The 13,923-nt window shown below is 36.8% G+C and overlaps 3 protein-coding genes across 3 annotated transcripts; all 3 read left to right on the forward strand.

Moving 5' to 3' along the window:
* Window positions 1-2,428: 2,428 nt before the first annotated feature.
* Window positions 2,429-4,970, forward strand: LOC116324448 (apolipoprotein D-like). Its single transcript, XM_031745042.2, has 5 exons — window positions 2,429-2,555; window positions 3,215-3,330; window positions 3,409-3,545; window positions 4,110-4,195; window positions 4,296-4,970. The coding sequence occupies exons 2-5, from the start codon at window positions 3,220-3,222 to the stop codon at window positions 4,520-4,522; spliced, it is 561 nt and encodes a 186-aa protein (XP_031600902.2). The 5' UTR covers window positions 2,429-2,555; window positions 3,215-3,219; the 3' UTR covers window positions 4,523-4,970.
* A 1,027-nt stretch (window positions 4,971-5,997) lies between these two features.
* LOC116324457 (apolipoprotein D-like) lies at window positions 5,998-10,479 on the forward strand. Its single transcript, XM_031745049.2, has 5 exons — window positions 5,998-6,113; window positions 6,317-6,432; window positions 6,983-7,104; window positions 8,294-8,379; window positions 9,192-10,479. Exons 2-5 carry the CDS (start codon window positions 6,322-6,324, stop codon window positions 9,419-9,421), a joined length of 549 nt encoding a protein of 182 aa, XP_031600909.2. The 5' UTR covers window positions 5,998-6,113; window positions 6,317-6,321; the 3' UTR covers window positions 9,422-10,479.
* Window positions 10,480-10,823: 344 nt separating this feature from the next.
* Window positions 10,824-13,836, forward strand: otos (otospiralin). Its single transcript, XM_031745022.2, has 4 exons — window positions 10,824-11,238; window positions 11,409-11,475; window positions 11,930-11,953; window positions 13,436-13,836. Exons 2-4 carry the CDS (start codon window positions 11,418-11,420, stop codon window positions 13,621-13,623), a joined length of 270 nt encoding a protein of 89 aa, XP_031600882.1. The 5' UTR covers window positions 10,824-11,238; window positions 11,409-11,417; the 3' UTR covers window positions 13,624-13,836.
* The last annotated feature ends 87 nt before the right edge of the window (window positions 13,837-13,923 follow it).

A 13,923-nucleotide genomic window follows, 5' to 3' on the forward strand; every position in this document is an offset into this window, starting at 1 on the left:
TTTGTAAGCGCTTAAATTGCTAATCTCAAAGTTGAGGAATGTTACCTTGGGATCTGCTCACTTTGTGTTGCAAGCAATATTTTCATTTGTAATCACTCCCGGTCACCGAATGTCATTGATTTTGACTCACTGGGAATTGTTTCCTTTGTGGATGAAGCTTTAGTTGTTTAGTCAATATAAAGATGAAGCAACCGACATTAGAAAAGTCTTCAGTTAAGATATTAATTATTTTCTGAACATGAGAATGTCTGCTGTAATAATTTATTTCATATTGTAAGCTTATCTCCTGCTAAAAAAGGCTCAGGTGATGTAAGTTCTCTTATTCTAAGGTGAGGACAATATCTCAGGAAATTTTCCTAATAATAAACAAAACCCGATAGAAAGGTTTTAGGATGTTACACCTGGACTGTTGCTTGTGTTCAGTTTATCATCTTTCTTTAAAAAACCAAAAGGCGATCGATTTATTCTGCAGTACATATTTGCCTTTTTAATCCTCAGTTTTATTTTGTAAAGCTGGCTGATGATCAATCAAATTTGAACAGCATGCTTCTCTTGATTGGTCAGTGTGTGATAAGTGTTATCCAGTAAGTAAATATTGACTGTGTACCTAAACACAGATGTAATAAAAAGAAAGTGGGTATACTGAAGCTATAATGAGCTCTAGGTGCAACTCTTATGCAACATAACTTTTGTAATCGAACAAAGGAAGCATGCCTGCTGTCTAACTTCTCCTTCTGCTGCTCCCTGTGATCTCAGTTCAACTTTGAAGGTGCAGCCCAACATCTCCCTTCAACCGGTGAGCCCGAATCAAAACCTGTATGAACACAAATTAAAAAATGAATTAAACAAAGCTGTAAAAAAACCCCTCATAAATGACTTGTCTTTGTGTACAGTACCTGGGTAAGTTTGATGAGGAGTGACAATAGGTGGACAAAAGAGGGCTAAGGTTATGGACCCCACAAGAACCAGGGAAACTTGGAGTCAGCTTCTCATACTGTAAACATTTTTTTAATCATCCCCATGTTTGTCATCTTTTTCAACATACTTTTCATGTTATTGTTCTCCTTGGTTGCTATTTTGTTAAGCATAATTATGCACTTTAAATGATCATAAACTACCTACTACAGACACTTATGCCTGTAGAATAACAATATCATCATGTGATTCATGACGCAGCAGCATCAGTTTGATGACATTCTGTCTGTGGCTGTGAAAGAGTCTTTTGTCAAAATGCATTTTGGTCTTTTAGACTTTTAGCCTTAATACAATTTAAATTAGATGAGACACATAAAAATTCATAAAGCTATTATGAGGAGGAAAACTGAGTAAAGAGAAAATCTCTTTAGTCAGCTGATAATCTCTCCCACTGGAATAGCTAACTTTATTTTTTCCATTCGGTTTTCTTTTTTTTCTAGTTCTTCCCTACTATCCATACTTGTCTACTGACTACAGCAGCCATACTGTAACGAATGTATTCCTGCAAGAGTGACTTTGACAGATTCCATTTCTACTATCCAGGGATTTTTGTACAATTGCCCCAACAGCCAACAGAGATGGTCGATCATGCCAAACAATTCATGACTGACGAAGGAATTGACATTTCCAAGATGACACACAAATCAGAACTGCAGAAATAGGAAATAACTGATATAAGTTATTTTATCTTTTCAGATTTCAGATCTGTACCTGTTTTACTTTGTTGCTGTGTTTTAATGTTTTATGATATCCTGAGAATTTAATACAGTTTCCACTTAAATGACCAAACTGCATCTTCATCATATCTTCCTGAGAACCAGCCTGTTCATTTATGTCCTTTGTATTGGACATTTGCTTTTGGTCTATTTCTTTTGAGTTATCTGAGCTACCATACTAAGTCCCGATGTACTAAATAGTGGACATCCTGGGCTTCCCATTGATATCTCTGTTTTGTAGTTTAACTCAGGGTTAGCTTCTTACTAACTCTGGATATTAAAGATTGAACATGGCATTGGTTTAATTGCTTAATAGTGTATTTATTATTATTTACAACAACTACAACAAGTCAAACGAGTTGTTCTTGTGATTGAAAAACTTTATTAAGGTTGAGTATAGATTAAAATTTCTTGCACATTAAACAGCAGCTTGGTCTATTTTTATGTTAACTGTTATTAACCTTGTGAACATTTAACTAAGAAGCAGTGTTTGGAGTGACAGTGAACTATGATTTATATCCATCTATCCATCTAGTAATTTCCCTAAAAAAAGGTAAATTTTTCAATAATAGAAAAAAACACATTGCATAATGACAAAGCAAATCTGAGATAAAGTGAGCCTTAGCACACGAGGCCTGAATGAAAAGATGTAATCAATAATATTTAACCCTTATCCCAGTGACATTTCACAACAAAAGAATATTCTTATGACTAGCGCTAAGGAGCTGGTCAGTTCTGTTTGACGTGTTGTGGAGGCCAACCTCTGTTGTTCTGTGAACTGTATATAAAAGGTTTGTTCCTAGAGCTCACACACTCAGTTTCTCCCAGCCTCGGACCTTCACCTGACATTCGCACACAGCTCAGGTAAGATCTTAAATTACTTTGTTTTTTTTAACAGAAAAAACACCAAAGTCAATTGAAAATTTGTGCTGTTTTAGCAATGTTGATATTTTTAAACACCGTTTTCTGTAATATTAACTCCGGCATTAATTTTCACTCATTTTTATCATTTTTTTGTGTTATCCTAAATCAGATTGTATTTTGATATCTTTACAGATTGCATTTACCATGTGCTTGTTGTCCGTATTAAAATGTACATTTTTAATGATTATGACATGATGCTGAACACATGCTTCGCTAGTGTATCACAGAAAGCATTTGTGAAACCAGGAAAACAGGTGTGACAACATTTGCTACAATAGTTAACCCTCACAGGAATGCAAAACTTTGTTCTGCTGCTTTCTTCTATCTAATTTAATAAATCCATGACCTTCTAACCAACCATTTCACAACTAAATGGGGAACTTGCTTCAAATCTTAAGAGTGAGGAAAAAATGTATTGTATTTAGTTTCCGTTAACCTTTCAGTAAAAAAGGTGATGACATTTTTCAACTTTAGAAGTAGAGATAGAGTGAAACACACTCTCTACATACACCCCGCTGTATTAAAAAGGCTTGATGAACTGAAACAGGTATAACTGCTGTATGACATAACTTCTGCAATCCCCCCTTTATCTTCTACAGGAACCATGTCTGCTGTCTACCTTCTTCTCCTGCTGGTCCCCGCGATCTCAGCTCAGACTTTTCACTGGGGTGCCTGCCCTACTCCAAATGTACAGTCCAACTTCACCCTTCAACCGGTGAGCACAAAGATATATGCATCCAGATTAAACAATTTTTAGTGCAGAACTCATGGCTGGGTGTTTTTTTTGTTACAGTACATGGGTAAGTGGTATGAGATTGAAAAGCTGCCCGATATTTTTGGAAGAGGACAGTGCATCAGGGAGGAAAACACCATGATGGAAGATGGGACTGTTCAAGTGTTGTACTCACAGGTGTGGGACCCCCAGAACCAGTAAGTACTGAAGGATCAGCTCGATGGATTGACGACTGGAATATACTATATATATACTATACTATACTATTCATTTGTCAGTAGAGTTAGATAAGCTTAGCATAAAGGAGAATAATGCAGGGAAAAGCTAGTTTAGTTCCGCCTACAGATATCAAAAATCCTTTTAACAACAACAACAACAACAACAAAGAAAAAAAGTCTAGTTTCTTACAGTAGCATGTGAAGTTTGCTTTAATGTTGTTGAAGCAATTGGCCGCTGCTAATAGATGGCTAGTAATGGATGTTTTTGTCTGCAGGGTGAAACCTTGAACTTTACTTCTAGTGACATTTCTTTGGATTTGTTCCGAGTGTTGTTTAAATGTTTGCACAAGTATTTTTCTTCTGAAGAGCTGGGTTGAGTAAGAAAAAATGTAACGTAATCTATGTTCACAAAAGGCTTAGTGGTGACACACCTCAAGTGAAGTTTTTTCAATTAGGAGCAAATGCACTAGAGACAGACCTTGGTATGATAAGAGATATGACACAATGAATAGATTGATGAAATCGCATATTTGTCTCTCTCAGTCAGGGTAAAAGGTGGTACCTGGAAGGGACAGCCAAGGTTATAGACCCACAAGAACCAGCCAAGCTTGGAGTCAACTTCATGTCTTGTAGGTACCTCCTTTATCATCTATATATGTATATATATTGTTTTAACTGTTACAACACTCATTTTAACATTTTATTTCTGTTTCTGATCTTTATTCCCAGTTCTTCCTAACACCCCATACTGGGTTCTGTCAACCGACTACACCGACTATAGCATTGTGTACTCCTGCAAAGATGTCTTTGGGATCTTCTACTTTGATTTCGCCTGGATTCTTGCACGGTCGCCCTCTTTGCCTCCACAGATTGTGGATCAGGCCAAACAGATGCTGATCAACGAGGGGATCGACATTTCCAATATGACTCCCACAGACCAGAGCTGTAGCGTTTAGCAAGGGCAGAGACATTCAGTTATTGTAGAGGGTGTTTTTCTCTCTGATAGTTTTTTCCTTGATTACCTACGTCTGTAATTTTTTACATGAGCCATTGTTTTTAAAAAGTACATTATTTTTGTGTTTTAATGTGTTTTGCATTTTAATGATCATCTCATTGAGCAAAAGTTATTTCAAGCATGATTCATCTTCATGTCACGGTTCTTCAAATCAAAGTGCTGTCATACAGACATGAACACGGAAATGGTTTGAACTCTGTGTGAGCCGCCTGATAATTGGAAACTATTCAGTGAAACCTTCCTAATTTTGAAGGTTTTGGATTTAATCAACTAAGCAGTGTTTGCATATCCTTGATTACATGTAATAATCCATGAAACATGCTGTACTTGGTGTAGGAAAAACTTTGCTAAGGTTCTGCTGACATTAAAGATGAACTGATTAAACACTGGCTTGTCTTACATTCATTATAACTGTCATTAAATGAAGAACATGCTATACAATCCTGAACCACAGTGAAATAATAGAGGGGCATTTTGTTTTAATAAAGAAAAATTATTTGCAATTTCATTGTAATAAAGTGGAAGAAATATCACACAGAAATCCTCTTTGTTCCTAGCCTCAAATCACGATAAAGCAGTACAACTGAAGAGCCATCAGTACTGATTGTCATGACTGTGTGCTATGCAGGCAGGCAGGATTGGACCCAAATGCAGGACTCGCGGAGGCAGAGGTGAACTTAAGAAACTTGGTTTATTACAGGAAAATAAGAAGAACAGAAAACTAACTGAACTGGGAAAACAAATAAACTAACAGGCAAGCAAGCGAGCAAACGGAACACGCAGAGAGAACGAGGGTGAGCTGACATTAACGATGCGACAGAAAACAAAGGAAACACAGGGCTTATATACACAGGGGAGTAATCAGGGAATGGAAAACAGGAGGGAGACACAGCTGGGAGGGATTGGGCTAACGAGACAGGAGGCAGGTAAAACTGAACACCCTGACACCAGACACGAACCTTCAAAGTAAAACAGGAAACAAGAAACAATTTACAAGGACGCAGACTGACACTGATCTAAATCTAGAATAATAATCAAAATAGAGCAACTAAAGAACCAGAACATAAATCATAATACAGAAATATACCAAAATATAAGAAACTGAAAAAGCTGGGTCAAAATGACCCAGAACCGTGACACTGATTTTTCAGCTAGTTATTTTATCTGTAAACCATTTAAAGGTGATGAAGAATAATATCATTTATATAATTTCCCTCATTCCATGGTGGTATCTTCAGGTGTATGACAAACAATTCAAATGAAAATGATAAAGAAATAAATCAGAGCTTAATTCAGAGATGAACCCAGCATTAACACAGCGGTTCCCGAATGAATAACAACATTCATCCTTTCTCACAGTGACAGCACTTTCACCATACAGGAATGTGCGCATGATTACAATTAGTTAAACAGATGTCCTTATGCTGTCCGAGCGACGTAATGTGAAGGCTGACCTGTGTTTGTCTGGAGAGCTCAGACAGTGACCGAGAGCTCAGCCTCTAACCTCCACCTGACATCTGTACAGAGCTCAGGTAAGAATGCTTTAATTACTTTAATAAAATGGAAATACAACAAACATCTTGAGCATAAAGATTTATGTTTTAATACCCATAGTGTATCTTTTTACTGAAATTCTAAGTATATTATCAATGCAGCTCTTGCATTATTGCTACTGAAAATATACATTCCTGCAATAGCTCTTGGCTAATGTAACTTCTACCCTAATCTCCTGAAGGAACAATGTCCGGTGTGTGCTTTCTCCTTCTGATGCTCCCTCTGCTATCAGCTCAGACTTATCACTGGGGTCCCTGTCCTACTCCGAAGGTGCAGCCCAACTTTAACCTTCAGCAGGTGAGTACAAACTAAGACATACACTCCTATAATGGCTTTCCTTCACCGCCTTTCAGTGAAATCCATAAAAAAAAAAGTAACATATAAAGACCTCCTAAATATAAAGGCTCCTAAATATATATATATATATATATATAGCTGAGCTACTGGGACCTTATAACTACAGTCGTCCTCTCTGATCATCTGATTGGGGTCTTTTACACCCTCTCACACACCCTCTTCTTTTAAATCTAAAGGCTATTGCAATTCTAAACATTGGATAATCCTTAATTAATTAATTTCTATAGGTTAGCATTTCCTCAAACTTTTTCCCAATATTTTTGGCTTTTGTTCTTCTAATATGTATTTATGTGAGTGTGTATGCAAGAATGAGTGTAAGACCACATGTCTGACGTGTTTTTTGTGTGCTTGAATATGTACACCTATCTTCAATGTGTGATTTTATGCAAACTGTGAAGCATTTTCTGTGTTTTATTTAGTGATATACAAATGAAATAATTATTAAACAAAGAGTTGCACAGATCTAATAACTTGCCTATGGTTGTTACAGTACCTGGGTAAGTGGTATGAGATTGAGAAGCTGCCTGCTCCCTTTGCAAGAGGAAAGTGCATTGAGATAAACTACTCCATTAGGAGAGATGGGACCATCCAGCTGTTGACCTCGCAGATCTAGTAAGTACTGTAGCAAAGGATTCTTATTGTTGGTTTGCTTGACACCACATTTCTCTGCAACTTCCATTTTTCTTTTAGCATATACTCTTTTGAAGGAATATTAATACCACTGAAAAGCTTGATATCCCTTTCATTTGTATGGTTGATATGATGCCAAAAAGTAATTCTACTGTTTCTGGCATAAAAACTGTTGTCTGTGTACAGAATCAGAAAAAATGCTTTGTTTCAAAACTCATTGTACCAAAAATCATGTTCTACTCTATGTATGAAATATGTCTGTATATAGTCCCCAACTCAAAAATGCTTTAAATCTAAATCCTTTGTTGTGGTCAGCAATGGGCAACTCCTCTTGTTTGAAAAAAGATTCTTGTTTGAATTAAGGTTGCACAGTACTTTATTAGTTCGCCATGTTGCCACAGTGACAGGCTGGATGGTTGGAAGCTTGTCCCAGGGTAAACTTTTCTCAACTTAGAGGCAAGTGATGAAGAAGACAACCAATAGGAGCACAGTATACTGGTGACTCACAGATGACAAGGTACAATATCAATTTGAGGATTGCCTTCAGAGATTACATCTAGAGCCTGGAATGACAAACAATTAACCATCGGCTTTAAGTGACAAGTGATGAAAAGGTAAGCCAACCCTGAAAAGGAATGGCATTTACAGCAGTGCACAAGTGTGTGTTAAACAGAGGCAATAGGCGTGTCATCAAACAAGTAAAACAAAGGTGATAAGTTCTAAGAGTCAAACATTCCAGGGGATAGACAACTGCCATCTGGTTATTGGTATTATCACCAGGACATTAAAAACAAAAGATTCCACGAATAGTGAGTCTGTCTCAGTGTTCTTATTTGCCAACTAGCGTGGTTAGGGAGATACATCTATGTTCAAATCAAAGGGCTTACAGCAGTAGCTCAAAGCACACCTTGGTCCAAGCCCTGATGATGGATGATTTGATTTTTTTTGTGAGTTTTTTTTAGACTCCTTCAGGGTGTGTATTGTATGATGAGCAAAAAGTAATAAAGCTGACACTGACCATGGACAACTGACCTAAAGCTGATTGCCGGCACACCCTAGGTGGAGTTTGCCTACATAAGGGATTCTGTCTTTCTGATTGCTGCTGTTTTATAATTAGTTGAATTAATAGTTAATTTGTTTGAAATCTTTATTGACATATTTTTCATCTCAGTAAAGATAAGAAGAGGCATGCAGAAGGGACAGGTGTAGTTCCAGACCCACGAGAACCGGCCAAACTGGGAGTCAGTTTCTCATATTGTAAGTACTTATTATCCTTATTTTATCAACTATTTGATGAAACATTGTAGCAGTATTCCTGCTTCACTGAGATTAAATTGTACTAAGTCTGGTGGTCCTGAAATTACATCTTGACATTTTTATTTTTTCACTCAAACACCTTCTGTTGGCTATAATTTGGAGCTGTCCAGTACTTTAGTTGATGACAATATAGTGTGAGATTGTGAGTGTATTGACATGCTGATACAAGCATTTGCCTTAAAGCACTGTGATACTGTACAGTTTTACTGTCATGGCTGTAGCCAGTCTCATTTATTGATCCCGCTGTATCATCATGATGTTTTAAATTTGTAATTACCTTGACTAATTTATCAGGGGGCTGATTTTATCAACTCATATTACATATTTGCTGATCTATCGGTATCAGCATTTTAGCCAATAAAAGAAAAAGAAAAATTAGAGTAAACAAGAGATGCTAGAAACACCCTTCAGACTTGCTATGAATGGTGATGTTGCTTATTTCTTCCACCAGAGGGCACTATGCTACGTCCCTGTTTGAAACACACTCGAAAGCCACAAATAAATCAACCAGCAGATCAGAGCAGAGGCAAAGCATAAATAGTTAAATAAAAAAACTACACAAAATCTGTTTATGTTTCATTTGTCTGAAAAAAAGAAAACCACAAGCAGATTTTTAAGTCACTAAAAATCATATATTTGTCAGGCTCCGTAATATTTAAGTTGGATCAGTTTTATTCAGAAAATCAATATAAGATTCTCCTTTGGAAAAATTTTGTTGTTTTTTATACTTTTTTTCCCCTCTTTGTTCTCAGTCACTCCATATGTGCCATACTGGGTTCTGACTACTGACTACACCAGCTTGTCCATCGTGTACTCCTGCACAGACATCCTTCGCATATTCCATTTCAACTACAGCTGGATTCTTGCACGGTCGCCATATCTGCCTCCAGAGACTGTGCGTTACGCCAAACAGCTGCTAATTGATGAAGGAATCGACATTTTCAGGATGACACACACAGATCAGAACTGCAAGGATAAATAATAACCAATGGACACATTCAGTTATTGCAGAGCGGCCTCTTGCCCTCCCATGAACTCATCCCATTTCAATATATCTATTATACACTGTTGCTGTCTTTTGAAAAGACATGTAAATTCTAAATAAAATGATCAATAAGTTAAAGTGTTAAAACTGTACTAAGGACTTAATTAACCCATTATTTTAATTATTCCAAATAAATAACATGATGTACTTTTTTATAATTCTGCATTGGCTGACAATTTTAAAGCAATATCAGGCTGGCGTGAAGACCTGAATGGCGGATGAAGACAAATATGAAGAAAAAAAACAGAACTAGACAGGACACTAAAAAAGGAGGGAAAAGTTAAAACAAGAAACAAGAACATGAAAAAGTGCCGAAGAAACAAATAACTACAACACTGAGAAAAAAGATAGAGGAGATGATAGAATGATGATATCATGATATACATTATTCTCTGAACTTCATGTTTGCATATTGACACTAGAATGGATCATTTTCCTTGGCGATGAAAAAAAAGGTTCTGTATATATTACAGTTACTCATTCAAACCATCATTAATATATTGAACATTCTATTCTGATTCACACTGATTGGGGAAATGCAGTATTTTTAATTAATTTTTAGTTTTTAAGGGTTACCGCTGACATGATTTATATTATTATAAGAGGGAAAGTATCACCTTTATATAGTCGTTAGATTATTCTTGCAGCACAGTGATGCAGTGGTTTCTTTGTGGCATGAAAACATCACAAAGATGTTGCTTTGTAGACATTTTAAATGAATGTGCATGTGAATGCCTGACTGTTTCTCTGTGTCAGTCCTGGGATTGAGTGGCAACCAGAACTAGCCAACTCTGAACTGGCAGCTGAGAAATGGACTGATAATTGTTTCTGGATTAGTGAAGAAGGCACCAGACGCGTAGCTTGTGGGGCTGTGAGGATGTCATTTCATTTTAATGGTGACAGTTTTATTTGTCAAGTTTAAGAATGTGGAACCAGCAAATATTTGGCTTCATCCTTACAAATGTGACTAAAATAAAATAAAAAGTGTTTGCAAATCACCAGTTCATTGACTATTTATACAGGGAACTAAATATTTATTATGGGGAACTAAATGTTACTGCTCTATTAAACAGAGTCAGGAGAGATTTACACTTGTAGCCATACATGCTGCTTTTTCTCTTTTCCAGTTTTTGTTTGGGTGTTTTAATCAGAATTTACACCTCAGTTTGCATTACAGTTGCTGCAGTAGGTGTCGTTGACGTAAAATGTTAATCTGTTTATCAAAAAATGCTTGTCTGTTTATTTCTATAAACAAAGAATAAACATTTAAGAATAATAAAAGCCATTCAGCTCAGCTCTGCTTTATCAGAAGTACAAACTATAGACAAAACAATTTTACAGCATTAACTATTGGACTCGATCAGTAGCAGGATAGACAGTGTGGTCCAGAAAGACCAACTTGCTACTGTTTGCAATTTTTTACTTTCCTCCCAAATTAAACAGCTATAAATGAGCCTGAAATTCAAAACAAATCAAACTTCTTCTTCTTTTCCTTTTTTTAGTAGGTGCGATGTGTACACAACTGAGAGAAATATTTGTGAAAATATGAGGACAGCTCCCCTCTGAGTACACAGGGTACAGTATAATCTGGGCAAGGCCTGGCGGGTTTATGTGCTTGCATTTGTGTGTTTGCTTAAGTGTGTGTTTGGAGGTCGGCTGCCTCTTCCTCCACTAAGCCCCTCACACCACAGACCTCAGTGAACCAGCAGAAGATCAGCAGCATCTCTTTGCACGGTTTCACAGACTATTCACAGGTAAACAGCTGCAGAGTTTGATTCTGGTTTCAGAAAATTTCTAGTATATATAATAAGATATTGCGAATAGTTTGACATATTATTCACTTTATTTATTGTTTAAGAGATTTCACTTTTGCAACATAGACAAAAAAAACCCTACAGCATTGGTGGGCATTTTCTTCATTTAGGAGGGCGACATGAAGCTGCTGGTGTTGCTCGGTATTGTCTTCTGCCTCTTTGCCTGTCATCTCAGTGGTGAGTTGTTTTTTTTTTAATCCACAGAAAATATGTTCCCTTGAATTCAAGAGTTGGTGTGTTGTAGCTAAAGTTGAGTTTATTCATGCAGTGCAAACATTACTAAGTTTTAAGACTAAGTTTGATATATGTACATGTAGAAATGTGGGTGAAAATAGCTGGAAATCATGGGATGTGACAGTGCTGTTGGAGAGGATTTGTTTTGTGTACAAAGAGGACTCTGACTGAGTCTTCATGATGGATTCCTTCTGGTTTAGTCTGTTCGTGCGTGTGTGTGGGAATAGTTAACAATAATATTTGAGGAGGGAGCAGGTATTTGTAGTCCCCTGGGAAAAAGCTCTCTTTTCCAGAACTGAATCCCATCTTTGTGCTCAAGGAATGCCTGAAATGTTAACTTTTCCCCCCCTTCTCCCTCTCTCCCTTCCCCCCTTCCTCCTCCATCTCCTCATTGCAGAGGCCAGGGTCATCCCAGAAGGAGGTAACTTTTCAAACTTCTTTTAAACATCTTCAGCTCTACAAAAAGCTTAATGATTTTGCATACATGCTGTACATCAGAAGTAGCTAAATGTTTCAAATAAATATTGGGAAGCATTGTCATCCATAAATTAGTCAATGTTTTTTGGCCAAATGAGTTGTGTGGACTCAACACTAGGTTCGTCAGGAGGGTTATTTGAAGACATTCAGTTTTTTCCCACAGACTTTTATAGCACTGAGCTCGACTCAAAACAGCTATGTTAACAGGGAGCATTTGTACAAAGGAAAGCGATTCATGTATGAATTACCTACCCACACACTGTTGTCTGAATACAAGAACACAAAGGAGAAAGGGCACGTCAGCTATGCTTGGCCTTAAATAATGACTCACATGCCAGATGCTAAGTCATTATTTTCTCACATGTAGGCTTCAACAGTGGTGAGTGACCTCTGAGACTCCTTGTGACCCTACCTAGGAAAAGAATTTCTCCACAGTGATATAAGCCTTGCTTATAAATGGGGGGATGGGGTGGTAACAGTCTTCAAATAGAATCTTAGAACAACTTTAATAAACTAGAACACTTTTAATACTAAAAAATCAGGATGCATAGATCATGTATTTATTTAGAGAGAAATACTAGAGATAAATCATAATAGTTAATAATTTGGTCTGTTTAGCCTTTAAAAGGAGCGTTGATATGACATGCACATTTTTCTGTTTATAATAATCTCTTCAACTCACGACTTGCAGGAATTTATTCTACAAACTAACATTCAATTTTCATTTTAAAGAGGCTTCTACCTGGACATCTGAACTAACGTTTGCATTTAGCAGCAAGAGCAAATATATGATTTTAAATGAAATAAAGATGTTTCTAATGAGCTGATGTTGGTTGTGTCTCTCTGAGAGTGGTTCTCCTCTTAAACGCCAGTTCTTCCTTCCCACTATCACCTGTTATTTTTGTTCAGAGGGGGTCATCTGATTGTTGGGGGTTTTGCTCTATTATTGTAGGGTTTTTTACTTTAAAATATCAGGCAACTATTGTTGTTATGATTTGCCTGTGTTTAGCTGTCAAAATAAAGCTTTTACACTTAGGATTACCTAATGCAATACCATTGTTTTGTGAGTGAGTTGGGACAGCAATCTAAATACCGTTGCTGATCTAAACCTGGTGGAAATGAAAGGCATACAAAAGCATTGTAAGAACCACATTTTCCATAAAATATGTTAAAAAATCAACAAAGGCAATGCCTATACAGGGCTGTGGTTCACTTTGTTCTCTGTACAAAATAAATAGCCATTGCCTCTCTTTTCACTTTCATAGTGCTTTTCTGAATGTGTGAATGTGAACTACTACCAAAAACTATAATTACTGCAAAATATCATCAGTAAATCCCTTACATGATACTTTATGGTCTGTAACAGCATCTCACTGTTTGAGACTGGATGTACCCTGTCCTTCCTGACATGCCACGTGTCTTTCAGTGCCTTATGATGAACCACCAGCTGTTCCCTACTGGCCCTACACCACCTCTGACTTCTGGAACTACATTGAGTACTTCAGATCCATCGGAGCCTACAACTACATCAATGAGATGGCCCGGGCCTTCTTCGCCCACCAGCCCATAGGAGACACTCTAGGATATGAGACCAATGCAGGACATGAACACTAAGAGAGGTGCTAGACCCAAAAGAGAGCAAAAGTAAAAAGAGCATGATATGAAAAAAATGTTATCAAGGAAATTATTATAAATATGAAACAAAAGGGGGATGTGAAAAGGAATGCAGATTTTTTAGTAGCTTAGTCACATATATACAATAGAATTAGAAATAAATAGCCCTCTTATTGTCATATAAAGTGCCACAAATAAATAAACCATTCTTCAAATATGTAATGGAGTCTGAGAAATGATTTCTTTTAGTCCTTAGAGATCTTAAAAAGTATTTTCTCTATACTATTGTTATTATTGTTA

This window comes from Oreochromis aureus, linkage group 9 (genome assembly GCF_013358895.1).
Source record: "Oreochromis aureus strain Israel breed Guangdong linkage group 9, ZZ_aureus, whole genome shotgun sequence".
NCBI lineage: Eukaryota > Metazoa > Chordata > Actinopteri > Cichliformes > Cichlidae > Oreochromis > Oreochromis aureus.